The sequence below is a fragment of the Ammospiza nelsoni genome, chromosome 1 (genome assembly GCF_027579445.1).
Source record: "Ammospiza nelsoni isolate bAmmNel1 chromosome 1, bAmmNel1.pri, whole genome shotgun sequence".
NCBI classification, from domain to species: domain Eukaryota; kingdom Metazoa; phylum Chordata; class Aves; order Passeriformes; family Passerellidae; genus Ammospiza; species Ammospiza nelsoni.
In genome coordinates, this window is record NC_080633.1 from 17,220,114 (window position 1) to 17,234,913 (window position 14,800).

A 14,800-nucleotide genomic window follows, 5' to 3' on the forward strand; every position below is an offset into this window, starting at 1 on the left:
ATAGACTATAAGGAAATATAGACATTCTGATAAGAAAATTGAGACACAGGCATAATTTCTTTAAAACTGCACAAAACTAGTGTGGCAGAAGTGTTTTACCCTGAGTGTCTGACATCCATATACAATCTGTCTGCTGAACATCTTTGATTACATATTCTACCAAACTCTGTATCTTGATTTCTGTAAGGAAACCATGTTCTAAGCTTGGTGCTTTATTTCCTCAGGCAATCCCTACCTTCACATACAAGCACCTTTCCAGCTTCTGTTTTTCTTGCTCTGTGTCACCATGTCATATTTCAGAACTGCCTCACCAATGAGAGAAGAGGCAATCTTGTGCAAAATTGACTTGCTGCACACACATAATAGCATTTCCAAAGGTCTTTTGGCCAGCTACCTTTCTATAGGGGCATTCTTCCATGACTCATAAAGGAAGTACCTTTTTAAGTAAAAGGGAAGTTGACTAAAGAGTCAAGAGTGACCAAGTGGGGTGTTTTTCTGTTGTGGCTGACAACTGTGATTACTGGTCAAAGATGACCTGTCTTAGGCTGAATATTGCTTTTACAGACCCCATATATAAAAGTTTCAAGTTTGCCAGATACTTACTATTAATGGAGATCAGAGTGGCACACTTTAAACCCTTGTTTCCATCGAAGAGCATTTACATTGGGTGGTCTTTAATGACCTCTTTCAGTCATCCTAGATATGGCAGGATATTGAGTGCAATTGGCTCTTTAAATTCAGGAGTCAGAGAAATAATGAGTGAATACAGCAGGGGAAGTACAACCTGCATAGAGATTTGAAGTTTCTGCACTCTGAAATTGGAGAGTTCATAGCTGAAATGTGCAGGAGAAACTTGCTAAATATCAGCATGATAAGGATTTTGCTTCTGTGTGCAGGTGGTCTTTTGTGTCCTTACAGACAAATTTGCTCACATAAGTGAGTTACTTGCAATCATCCCCACCCCTAGTTTTCCAAGCACAGTTTATAGCTCAAATGATAGATTTATAGTTCCCTGAATTATGACTAATGTTCCCCCATGACTTGTTACTTGGCATGAAAACTATTTAAAACCATTAAATGGCTGCCTTCTGAGGCCAGCCAGTGGAGTCCCTTGATGTCTTGACATCCTCTGACTACCAGTGGGTACTTTGGATTTCCTCACACTCTTTTCATGCCAATCTTGGTCTTGTCCCTTTGACCTCAGGTGCAGCAATCTGCAGTACTGCTGCCTTTAGCAGCAGGTGTTTTTGTACTCTTCAAACTACCAGAACTGAGTATGCTGGAACTGCCAAAAGAGTTGCCTTAAGCAAATAATTCTCTTGGTACTAACAGTCATTACTTGCCCTTGCAAACCCACAGCTGAAGTTCTAAAGTCCAGGTGCTTTGAATTCCTGGCATGAGTTACAGGAGCAGCCTCAATTTTGGCTTTGATAGATGCCTTGCATGGCTGTTGCAAACACCTGTTCTGCCTGTTGCTGTAATTGCTTTGCTCCTTTCCAGCCCATTGCTGGCTCTCAGTCCTAGGCCAGCCTGCTCTCCCATGCTGTTCAAGCCCTATGGATGTGTCACTGCCCTAGCTGTAACATTTTGGAAATGAGCAGCATTGACTCTTATTTCTCAAACCTGAGGTTGTGGTTTCTTTCTCCTAGTTTTGTGACAGCCCTTAAAGCTTTATCCAGGACAGCCACATGCTTGTTGGGTTTTCCCTGGAAAGGCAAGATTTTTCTGCTTGCTTCCTTAAAACATCATCTGCTATATCACTGCAAGAAACCCCAACCAATACTGCTGCCTATCCCGTTTCCTTTCTGGGAACATCCTGGTCTGTCTAGTTCTCACCCTCAGCATCACAAGCATCCCCAGCAAGCCTACAGACTGTTTTTGTTCTGGTGTGTGTCATCCAGGATGCTGGTATTGGGTTGAGAACTGTCTCCTGTGTGTGCAGTAATACAAGTAGCAGGAGGAGAAGGGGAATCATGCTCCTCACAGCTTCTGCTGGAGTTCTCAGTAATGCTCTTCATTTGACTAAGCTTATTCCATTTTACACCTCCTGTCTCTTATTTTATACCCTCTCAGAACAATCTCTTCCCTCTTCAAGCTGTGAACTGTGTGCCTGCTGCCACTTCTCCTCCTCCTGCCCTGCATGTCCCTCCCTCCTGGCTTTGACCTTCCTGGTACTGATCAGGCACTTGGTGGTGGTCATGTTCTCCCAGCAGGCTGGCTGCCCTAGAGGCGTTTGTAGAGAGATGCTTGCATACACATTAAGCACCTACCTGCCACTCTTGTAGGTTTTCTGCTGCCTTTTTTCACCTTCTTCTTCAAATCACACTGAGTCTAGACCCTGCTGCATAAACTGTTCTCAATTCCAGGCAGGTTTTTTAATTGCTTGGAAAGCATCACATTTGGTTTTCAGACCAAGAAATGCAGCAATGTTGACCTAATAAGCTCAGCCAATAAGTAAAAAAAAAGTATCTTCCTAATTAATTAGCTTGTTAACCATGATTAAATAGCCATATCGTTCATATTGCTTTGGTTCATTTGCCTTCCCCCCCTTACTTAGGTCCTTTGGATCAGGAGTTGCTTTCCCATGTGAATCCCTGTTCCTTTTGTGTTCTGGCCTTCTGTTTTCCTGCCTGTATGACTCTTGTTTATATTGACAACAACAGAGAGGACATCTACAGACCCTTTTACATATAGAAAGCAGTATGACAACAGTTTCTAATTCTTCTGAATAATCATGTGTATATTTGTCTGTATAGTGTTTAACTGGTAGCAAAAGAGATGAAGCTCACCTGCTGTAGTCCTAGACAGGAATAAAGGTCAAGAGCTGTTGGACTTCAGATAAATGTTTGGTGTACTTAGCAGTCGAAAGGTTTGAAATAAGAGGAAGATTAAGTGAATTATTGCTACATGTTGATATTCATAGTGTCACTGCAGTGGAGACAGAATTTAACAGGGGTTAGGAGGGGGATGGAAGGTACTCACCATAAATGCTGAGTGACACTGCACAAGGGAAGGGAAGGAAGGAAGCTTTTTGCTTTTTTTTTTAGGCAGGCAAATTTAGTAATAGTGGCTGGATAAGAAACCATGCCACCCTTCCTTTTAAGCCTTCAAAAGATTTCAAGCTATGTCTGCTGGGGAAGGACAGGACCAAGAGTTTCATTTTTTTGGCCTCCTTTAACAAATTCCTTGTATTATGCCATTGCTTTTGGCAGCTGGTGAAGTAAGGAGAAGGGTCACATATTCCTGTGAGACGAGAAAGCAAATTTCGTTACTAAGGGCCTGTTTTAAAAATACACTACTTGGGAGAGTACTCTGGCATCTTGGGAACTGAATCTGCATGTTTATCCATGAAATGAGTATGTGGAGACAGAGGTGGTTTAAATGCCTGTGAACTCTGCTGGTGAACTTCTGCCCAGGCTGGGAGTAAATGGGCTGACCTTCAAATTTACTTACCAGAGCTAGACTTTTAAATCTGAATTTTGGAACAGGATTTATGTTCCTATTCTTGTAATATGAATAATGTAAGGGCAGTGGCTTTCAACCTCATTTGATTGGTAAACCAAACTTTTTCAGCTGTAAGCAAGCTGTTTTTCATTGGTTTTGCAGACCCTGTCAGAAGTCTCAAATTCACGTTTGCTGTATTGCATATTTTCACTGCTTTTATAAACTGAGTTAATGGATACCTTTAAACTAGTCTGTGTTTCCTGGAGGAGGAGGAGAAGATGCAGACTCACAGTTTGAAATGCTCTGCCTGTGAAGGCTTGTTCTGGAAGTAACAATTTAATTCTAAATAACCTCAAAAAAAATTTGGATAATTTTGGTTTGGGTATTTGCATTTACCTTTTTTTTTTATTGGTGAAAATAACTCTTTCAAAAATATGAGTGCCTATCCCCCTGACCCATGCTCCCATGACACCCTTGCTCCCCCCAAAAATGAGAGAACTTGGCTTGAGCTTATTTAAAATGCTACATTTTCCTCATGAGGCCAAGTTTTGATTTTTTTTTCCCTCTGCAATCATGAAGGCTGTTAAAATTATACAGTGGAGTCATATAATGACTTGATTCTAAGAGCTAAAATTTCAGAATAACAATCATTATATCCCTGCCAAAACAGTTTTGAGCAGCCAGCATTGTGCTGGCTTGAATCAGATTTCAATCAATAAACCAGAGGTGAAAGGCACTGCTGCTCATCCTGTTTAAAAATTCCCTTTTCTTTATTTACCATTCAGTGCAGCAGCTAGGATTTCTTGAAAACATACGGAGGTTAAGTGTAAAAGCAACAGGCCTGTCAGTTCTTTGCATATTGCTGAAACTGTGGTTTTGTGAACGAATTCTTAAGTGCATATTGCCATTGAAGTAGCACTGATGTGGTTTTGGGCTTGAATGGTCAGCAGAGGGCTTTTCAACCCTTTACTGCCCATGAGGAACCTGGCAGACATATCTGGCAAAGCTTAGCTGAACTTAATTCAGACACAAGTGCTTTTCCTGTGGTCACTTTGTCAGACACTGAATTTTCAATAACTGACACAGCAGAATCTCTCTTGGTGTACTGGGATGAGCTAATTATCAGTAGACACAAATGATTTCTTTAAAATGTAATTATCTTTAGTTTAACCTGTCATATCAGTTGTGATGGATCTGCCATTAATTTCTACCTTTTTCCCCCCTTTTTTTGCCAACGTTAAGTGGCTAAAAGCCAAGGTAAGAAGTGTTATTTCTCCTTTGACCCACAGTGCCTCATGTGACTGATAGTAGAGGCTGCAGAGCCATTAAAACTGAAAACTAGCGCTCTCTTACACTCTCTTCTGCTTTCCATAGGATATCTAGATTAAACATGCTATACTTTTATTTTCATTTACAGCATTTAGCGTGTCAATATATCTGTGATACATTGACATCTGCATTTATACATAGATACATTAATTTCTCTAACACGTTTAGTGCTTTGCTCTGAATTCAGTAGATGCCTTGATTCCCTTCACTTACATTTTTTGCAGGAGACTTCCCAGACAACCTGAATGACTCTGCTAGTCATATAGCAGGGGCAGATTGAGAAATTCTGGGCCGTGCTGGCTGTATTTTACAGTCAGTGTTAAAGTTTGATTTAAATTATTAACATCCGAATGACAATGAATACAAATGTGGCTTCCCTTTAAGGAAAAAAATGATAGAAGACATTTGTGCATGAACTTGTCAATTGTCTACCTTTCTGATGTCTGTTGTTAATTAATAGTGAAAATAACATTAACTTGTGTTTAGACTCTTTGTATTTACTGGTGTCTGTCTCGTGCGTAGCTGAAAACTTTTGTTTGACAGCTGTCTGGGAATTCTCACTTCATATTCTTACACTTGAAAAAAAAAGCTGTCAGTAATAGAGCTGCTCTGTTATAAAAATAAAATCATGTTTTCCCTTATTTCAGCATGGAAATAACCAGCCTGCAAGAACTGGCACCTTGTCAAGAACAAATCCGCCTACACAAAAACCACCAAGTCCTCCCATGTCAGGCCGGGGAACTCTGGGGTAAGAATGGACTGGCTGGTCCCTCCTGTGTAATAGAAATTTTTAATTGTGCCAGTGTTGGTGCTTCTTAAATTCATGGATAGATGGAAATTCTGGTTGCCTTTAGCAAAAAAAAAAAAAAAAATCACAATATCCCTTTCTGTATGAACTCCTTCAGCTGCATTGACTCTTCAGGATGACTGCAAGAATTTTTTTTCACAGGGAAGGATTTAATATTGATATGGATAAATGAGGAGGCTATTGTTATTCCTGAATTTTGGGAAGAAATCCTTATTGACAGAAACAAATCTTAAAGTTTTAGCTTTAGTGAGGGAAGGACTTTAAGAGTAAAGTTCTTGTCTACTAATTTCTTAATATTAGAAGAGCTATGAAGTGGCTGTTTGTGCTGTAGTTGTTGCGTTATCTAAGCAAAATTTATGGCATTGTGAGCACAGTGGCAACATCGATTCTTGCTGGCTTGTGCATTTTCATTTTTATACTTAAATGAGGAAGGATTTTGCTATTCCCAAGTCCCACTATGAGCAGAGTTCCCTGCATCTATTTTGCTGCTGTGGAGCTGTGGGGAGTGAAATCTGCTTATCTTGGTGTGCCAGCAAGTAGTTGTTCCTGGAGACCAAAACTTTAATACTTGAGAAGCTCAGTACACGTGCCATTTGGTTTTGTCCAACTGTGCAACATCTTCCAAAAGGCATCCTAAATGACCTTCTACTTGTTTGTCACACTCAGCTTTCTCCTTATACTGTGGGGGACTGAGGCACTGTACAGCTGGCATGGTTGTGGTGGCGTCAGGTATGTTGTCTCTGAGAGGCAGGAAGCTGGAAAAATGAGGAGTACTGAGATAGAGCAGGGTGGAGATCAGGAGCAATGGTCAAGGAAAATTAGAAGCAGCAACTCCTTTTGTTGAGGACTGAGTGATTTTTAATCCTTGTTTGGTGCTTTGGTGGTAGCATTTGCTGCATACTCCACAGAGAAATTAACCTAGAGGTTTCCTCAGCATGTTTTCTGAAAATTCCCATTGCTCAAGGGCATGAAATCAGTATTCCAATTGTGTCTCTTATCCCAGCTGAGAGAGTTGTTTATCGGTTCTGGGAACCTGGGTAGCACTTTCATGTCCTCTTGGATGCTTGCTAGTGAAACAGAAGCGTTGATGTACTGGTGAGCTGCCTCTCTCACTACTCCCCCCTGAACAAGCCAGAGCTGTTTGGTTGCCCTGGCTGGTGCCTGATAAGGATTAATCAGCTGAATGTCATTTCCAGATGAGCTTGACAAGTGGCAGCAGTTGGCTGAGGGGGAGGAATAATGTGGGTTTGTAAGAGAGATTTCTATCTGCCCTTCTTGTTCAGGAAGTACAGTTCTTGTCTTGAGCAGCTGTGTTCTGCCAAAACATGAAATATCACAGGCATGACTTATCCTAATTTATGCAGGAAAAAATCGCTAGAAACCACAAGGATGCTACTCTGCTCCCTTTGATCCAGAAAAGAGAGATAAGTATGTAAAACCAGAATGAGCTTAGTGTGCAACATTGGTCTTTAAGTAGGTGCTGCCTGTTGTGCAGCTTGTCCCTCCAGGGCAGGACTATCTAAAGTGAGTCCTGCATGGAAATGTGAAAAAGTGAAAAGCAAAAGGGGATGAAGTAAGCAGGGGTCTCTTCAGAGGACCAGAGAGAGATTGTGGAAATCATTGGGTGCTCTGTTTTGAAGTACTGTGGAAGAATAAGTGAATTGCTGGAACTGGATGTAGTGGGAGTAGTTGAAGTCATTCCTTGAGGGTCCTGGAGCAAAGCAAGGCTCTGGGCTCCCTGTAGCTCTCCCTGGTGGCAAGGGCTCCCAGCATGGCCCTGAAACATTGGAGGACACTGAGGTGGGGAGCTCTGAACAGTCTTCCATCTGTAACAGTTCTTTGTCTTCCATCTATAACAATTTATTATTAAAACCTCTTAAAGAAAAAAGTGGAAATACTGTAACTGTTTCCAGATACTGTGGTGTTTGTAAATGAAATTGTCTATATGAAGAACTCTAGATGATTTTAATATGCAGGGTGTCACCACCTATAGATCTGCCAAAAGAGATCAGTTGTTGAAAAAAGATGAAATTTTGTATTCTGGTTGTAAGCAGTAGACATCTAAAGACTAGCAAATAAAAATGATAAGCAGGGAAGACTTACTGAAATAACCTTGAAAAGTAAGTTTAGTACTGTTGCTTTTCACACTGTAGAGAGAAAGTCAGTAAGTTTCTTAAAATACCAGGAAACTGTATAACTTAGCAACTCTGTTATAACCAGTAATTGAACAAATTATTAAATGCCAGCAGTTCAGTATTTTTGGTTTTGCTTAGCTCTGATGCATTGCCAAATTCTGTGTTTTGCAATGGATCTGTCAGTTACTGCTGAGAACTGAAGACCTCTGCGATTCAGTGCAATAAATGCGCTGTTCTTATGGCAGTAATGGCTCTGGTAAATACATCTCAAAAGATCTATGTTATATTTCTGACTTGATGCAGCCTGCTCATTTGGAGTTCTCTGGGCTTCGCTTTCTTGGGCCACAAAATGGAGACAATGAAGCTCATCTATGAGGCACTTCCAGATCTGCTTATGTGAGATGAGGTTGCTTGATTACTGTGTGAAGCAGTGCTCCTAGGAGAAGTACTGGTGATTGCAAATGTCACTTGTTCTGTGAATCTTGATTCAGCCTTGCTGATGTCTTAATGAGATGAATACCTTTAGCCAAGAGTACTTTTGGAAAGGATTCTGATGGCAAGGGAAAGGAAGGAGGGAAGAGGAGATTAGTACAACAGAAATTTGTCATGTGCTGACAGTTTACCCAGAGTGTTATGCAGATGTAGCTATTGTGTGTTAGGTTGCTCAAATAATGTATTTCAGGTAGATAGTTTAATTTTGGCTTTTTTGACCAGTCTGTGTGCTGTAGGCCAGCTTGTATGGATCTGTGTAAGAGTACTTTGGGCTGTTGAGTGTGACCTGTCTACCCTGCCCGTTGGAATTTTACTATGTCGCAGTGAGGGTCACTGCCATGATCTTTAACAAAAGATTTAGAAAACAAATGGATTTACATCTTCACTTATTTATCCTTTTAATCTTCTGTTTCTTTATCTTTCCGTCTTCAAACCTTTTTTTCCTTGACCAGACGCAATACTCCTTACAAAACCCTGGAGCCAGTCAAGCCGCCCACAGTCCCGAACGATTACATGACCAGCCCTGCCAGGCTGGGCAGTCAGCACAGTCCAGGCAGGACAGCTTCCTTGAACCAGAGACCACGAACACACAGGTAGGCTGTTTGCCACACTAACTCTCTCCTGCCTGGCAAGGCAATGCTTACTAAGTCACAGAAAAGCCTTGAAGCTTTGTGCCTCTTGGCCTTTTGTTGAAAGGCGAAAAGGTGAGTTATTCTACCACTGCATCATCAAAAGCTTTACTGCATTGCTGACTTCCTAACATGAAGTGCCTTCATATTCAATATTCTGAGTGTAGCTTTTTAAAACTTGTTATTTTCTTCTTGAATTGCAAGGCTAAATGTTTCTCTGTGGCTCTTGAGTGAGTTCATTTTTTTTTCAATTTGATTTTTATCACAGGCTTCAGACTGCAGGGGAAAAAACAGATCAAAGAATTCAGTGTAGTTAAAAGGTTAGCTTGTATTTTAGAGAGCTTCTTTCTTAATATTTTTCTTATCTTAAAAACTCCCAGTAGGCAGTTAAACATGGTAGGTCACTAACAGGGACTGAGAGAGTATTTTAGACACAGTTGGTGATATGAAATACTGTCAGACTTAAATAACTTCTAAATGTCGCTGCATGAGGATCTTGTTAGTCTGTTTAGCTGGCTACTGTGATGCTCCTCACTCCCATCTCACAAGATCTTCTTTTATGTAGGCTGCAGTTAGAAATTCAGCTGCAACCATGGTGACAGGATCAAGGTCTTCAGCAGACAGAACACTAATTTTGAAGGAATTATCTTGGCTTCCATTTCAGATCACAGATTTTCTTTCTTTGTAATGTTATTTTCTAAAGAGTGATATTTGAATGGTTTGCACTTGACTCTTGACTGATTTATAGCTATCCAGGAGTGGTAAATAAACTAGAACTTCACTGAGTACTCTTAATTAATATGGATGAACTAAAATGAAGTTTTGGCTTCAAAACATCTTATGTGCTTAGTTACCTTTACATTATCCATTTAATGCATATAAATTCAAGAGTTAAACTAAGGAGTGCTCTTAGATACAAATAAGGATAGATTCTGCCTGAATTTTGATTCTTTTTCATTTCCTTCTAAGAAAATAAATGTTACAGCCTCCAAAGGCACATCTAGAAATGTTATCCAATAGTTTACTATGTTTTGCATTGCTGGCCTCTGATTTGCATGTCATATAACATTAGTTAGACAAATTTTGAGCTGGCTGTACTGTTAGCTTTCAGACCATCTTAGAAACAAACTTATACATAAGCATGGGTAGTGGGGAGTGTTAGATACATAGAAAATTAAGCAACCATGTCCCACACCCCTCCCCAGGTGGTTTATCATATCCATTCTCAATTGAAAACTTAGTAATCTAAACTTCTGCTCTGAGTAGAGATGTTCCTTCAGCTGACAACATAATTAATCTTAAATAATTATTTAGAGTTTAGCCATGAGGTCATCCAGCCCCAGCATACTACTTTCAATTATTACAAGGCCCCTGAACTACTCCTGCAGTTGTTACTCCATTGCCTAGAACTTGCATGGTTGATTACCTTTTAATTTCTTGAAGCATTTAATTGCACATTTTATTCATAGTGATGTTTATCAGCCTAGCTAATTCCATTTATTAGGAATGTAATGCATCCAGACTTGATTATCTGTATGCAATTGTAAGTAAAGACAGAGACATTTAATAGGGAGTTTTTCAACAGTCTGTAATCGAGTTAGGCTGGAAGAGCTCACACAAGAAGTGTGGCTGTTAACATGCTTTTGTAGGAGATGCTCATACTTGTGTTTTTCTTGTGTGGTGGTATTGTCACCTTATTGTAAATCTTCCTTACCTTCTGGATGATTTTTCATGGTCAGCTCCTCACAGAACTGACTTTTTTTTTTTGCAGCACAGCCAACAAACTGCAGCTGTCTCCTCACCCAGCTAACCCACCCTTTTGTAGCGCTCGTCTTCTTATTGGCACAGCTGTGGCCTATTAAGGGCAGGGCTGTTCCTAATCTTTGGTCATTAGTGCAGCTGCAACTCCTCAGGTGTGAGACTGCCTTCTGCACTATTTTCTTACATTCTATCCTCCCACACAGTGGCAGCAGTGGAGGAAGTGGCAGCCGGGAGAACAGTGGCAGCAGCAGTATAGGCATTCCCATTGCCGTGCCTACCCCGTCACCGCCGACCATCGGGCCAGGTATGTGGGACCCCTCCCTGCTGCCTCCTTGTGTTTGCACAGGGACTCTCACTGAACGTGGTGGGCTACAAACTGTCCTGAGCTACAGTCCTACTCAGGAAATCACTTATGAGTGCTGAGTGATGTCTAAAGTTTTAATTCTTTACCAAGAGTAGTTGCAGGACAGTCAGTTACTGAATAATGGATGGTTAAAATACCTTTGCTGGTCCATGTTTTTACAAGGCAATCAAGGGTGTAAAAGGGGAGTAAAAGACAAATGTATCCTTTTAAAGCTTACCTGTAACTTTAAATGTGTGTGCGCTTTGGCATTTCTGGATGGCCTGAGAGCAGCAGCAACTATGTACATGTTTAATGGGAAATACTGGCTTCTGAAATACTCTGCTAACTTTGCCATCTGTGGGGAAAGATTCTTGAGGGATCTCCGTGTTGGAGGTACACTCCCTTGTGTTTAATAATGATGAATGATAAGATTGAGTAGGGTCCTTCTTTACTGTTATTATCTTAGTAATAAACCAGCCCAGTCACTGACTTTGTGTTTTGCAAGCCCATAAGACACAAAAGAGAATAGTGGAGTTTTGGTGTAATGTTATTTTGCTGTTGCAGAGATTTCTCTGTTTCTTGGATGACAAGTCTTCATTTCCTTTTATACGTGTAGGCTTTCCTTTCCCAGGACATATTCTGGTCCTGCAGTGGTATAAATAGGCATGAAATCTTACTATCATCTGGCATCCCATAAAAGTCAATGAGAATAAAGATTGGCATGTACAGAACCCTGGATAGGATCAGGGTCTGAATTGGTATTAGTTAACAGAAGTAGAATTTTTATATTTGTTTGGGAAGCCTATCAAGTGCCTGTACTTTTTTTTTTTAAAATTTTTAATAATATGGCCTAATTAGGAATATAAACTATTTTATTAGCACACATTTCTGTTCCTCCTGGAGCCCCGCCAGCACCACCACTGCCTCCACCTCTCCCGATGGGCAGTCTGATAGGTGAGACTTGACAATGCTGAAGTGATTGCAGACATGCTGCATAATCAATAATCACCTCTTCCTAATGAACTCAGTGAGGGGTTTTTCTTCTGTAGTGGGACCTACGTGATTTTATTACAAAAATCAGTTCTGGGATTTTTTTTGGTTTTTTTTTTTCAACAAATCTAATCTCCACTAATTTCCTGTGGTTAAAGCCTCTGAAGCTAAATGCACTAGCTATGGAAAAAAAGCTGCTAGTTGCTTGAGATCTGCTCCCAATTAAGCTAAGATCCAATTAATTTGATCTATAAGATCTCAGAATCTGCTTGAATATTGGCATTAGGCTGTGTAACTCCTGCAGCAGAAGCTAAGTCACAGCAGTTGCACTCTAGTTCAGAAATGGTAGTTTATGTGTAGGGTGATGTGTGTTCTATTCTGTGGGCACAAAGTGACTGGAAAGCACAAGTGTCTGTCACAGTAGCTTGGCTTTGATTCCGTAGTGCTGCAGGCAGGTGTCAAACTGGAAGACTTGAGGATATGAACTAGCAGTTCTTGAGAAATTGCTTCAAGCACTACATACAGCAGTTAGGGTGGGATCTAAAAGTAGTACTTTTCAAAATAGACAGGAAAAAATACCCCACCCTTTCCTGTCACAGGCTGATGACAAGAATAATTGATTGAGTTATGAAACTAGCTTTGGAGGCTTTGACCCACGTATCCCTTTGCACTCTCCCTTACTGAAATGCTAAGTAAAAATGACTTTGGATAGCATCACAGGACTGCAAACTTCTGTCTGCTTGCTGTTTGTGTCTTATATAATTATATAATATATGTATATAAAAGCACAAAACACTTTATTGCAAACTAATTTTTGCATTTAAGAATTGTGTTAATTCATGCAACTACAATGAGTGAGATTCATTAGTTTGCAAGGTGTGATTTTCTTTCTGTCAGAGGTTAATCTGAAAGAACTTAAACTGTTTTGTTAACCTTGAAGTTTGTGCAGCCAGTAGGTGGAAGGTAAATATGGGTGTTTTTCATGAAGAACGAATGACATCTTTGTCAGCTGGAATCGGTGATTCTGATTTGTTAGTACAAATTCCATCAATATAAAAGCACAACCAGCAAATATGATTGATAAATGTGCCAAATGTCTGAAGCTCATGACATTTGTTTCACTGTTTTGTTAGAGTGTTGTTTTATATTATACTGGGGGCACGTTCAGCTTTGCAATTGAAATTATTTGTTTTGAGCAGAATGTGGAATTTTTTCCTGTGTGCTCTTTAATAAAGGGTATTATTGCATGTAGTATAATTGAGATACACTTAAGAGTTGGATTCAGTTTTCCAGTCCAATCCAGTCTCTCAAAGTACTCTCAGCATTTCTCAATGCCCTTTATATGAATGTTGGTTTATGTTCTGTGTGTGTTTTCTCATTATTGATTGTAATGGGGATGTTTGTTTTTTCTGTTAATTGCCTGTTACTGATCTTAAATTATTGGAGAACTGTAATCAAGTATTTTCCACGTTCTGGACTTTTTCTGTTTTCTGCATTCTATCCCAAGTAATGCTCTGCTTAAGTCTTTTCCTTGGTTCCTTTGGCTAATGCTTTTCAGCTGCTCCTGGTTCAGCTCCTGGTTCCCAGTATGGCACAATGACCAGGCAAATCTCACGACACAACTCTACCACTTCTTCAGCATCTTCTGGTGGATACAGACGGAATCCTTCTGTGACTGCCCCATTCTCTGCTCAACCTCATGTTAATGGCGGGCCTCTTTATTCTCAAAATTCAAGTAAGCTGCTGCGCTCTGAAATCACAAACTGTTTTGAGCAAAATGATTGTACAAGCATGCATGGCATTTTAATTCATTTATGAAAAGCATCAATGAGACTTTCTTTCCTGAAATAGAAGGAAAAACAAACAAGAAAAACGATATTGAAATTGCACAGTGATTGCACTATATGCAATTATACTGTTTTCCCCCCTGACTTATTTGCTGTTACTCATGACAAGAAATTATTAGGATTGCCTGTCTAATTATAGGCACATTATACCTGGCATTTCAAGTGTGCTTGGAGAACACAAACTAAACCAAGGGTCAGTTTTTTTGTGGGAGACCTAAGGTGATTGGAGTACACTCCCCCACTATTTGGATGGTGGCAAAAGAATACTGAGCACAATGTTCATGTTCCTGTCACACAGTTCCTCCCTGTCTTTGTGTCTTTCTTAAATCCTTTCCTGATTCCAAGTTTCTCCTTTGTTCTTTTCTTTAAGCTTGACTGTTAAAGAGCTCAGTCTCTCTCTTTTAGCAGACAGCTTCTCTGCTTTCACACTAGTAGGAGCATCTGCAGGAGATGAGGGAAGGGATGGATGCCATGGGCAAGTGAGCAGGTTTTAGTCAGCAGCCTCCTGCCTTCCTACCCCAGAAGGGCAAACAAGGTTCACTGCAGAAAGATCTGTAAAATAAGGATCTTGGCTGCTGGTAGGAAGCTCTATCAGGAAACTTTTTCGTTGCCATTTCCATGAATTTTGATCAAGTACACATCGAGCAGTGGTAGTTGTATAATGTTTTTTTCTTGGTAGTGTTCAGAATGCCAAGTCTTTAAACTTCAGAGGAATGTTTCTTTTGAAAAGAAATGTTGATGTTTGGATTCAAGATCTCTTTAGACCAGTGTTTGCTGTTGTGTACTTACTCTTAAGAAAAGAATGCTTTTAAAATATTTGGGACACTGAAGTGAAGAGTTTTCTGAGTAGTTTAGAAGTATTACATTTGTCAGAAAGTATTTTTATATGCAGACACAGTATCTATCTTTTCTTTTTTTCCAAACCTGATTTTCCTTCTACTCTTGCTCACCCATACTAGCATTTCATTTTCCTCCACATTCTCATTCCTCCAAATTAATTCACCATAACAACAGAAACTCCC

At 40.1% G+C, this 14,800-nt stretch overlaps 1 protein-coding gene across 11 annotated transcripts in view; it reads left to right on the plus strand.

The window, feature by feature from the left end:
• The window catches only part of ABI1 (abl interactor 1), a 77,011-nt gene that overhangs the window by 53,734 nt on the left and 8,477 nt on the right, over positions 1–14,800 (plus strand). For 2 of the 11 annotated variants that reach the window (XM_059493536.1, XM_059493462.1), the window contains exons 4-9: positions 4,687–4,701; positions 5,421–5,521; positions 8,661–8,801; positions 10,802–10,902; positions 11,821–11,895; positions 13,490–13,666. In XM_059493536.1, coding sequence (XP_059349519.1) covers positions 4,687–4,701; positions 5,421–5,521; positions 8,661–8,801; positions 10,802–10,902; positions 11,821–11,895; positions 13,490–13,666 — 610 coding nt within the window. The remainder of the gene's footprint in view (positions 1–4,686; positions 4,702–5,420; positions 5,522–8,660; positions 8,802–10,801; positions 10,903–11,820; positions 11,896–13,489; positions 13,667–14,800) is intronic. The other 9 variants (XM_059493490.1, XM_059493509.1, XM_059493452.1 and 6 more) reach the window with 6 other exon arrangements.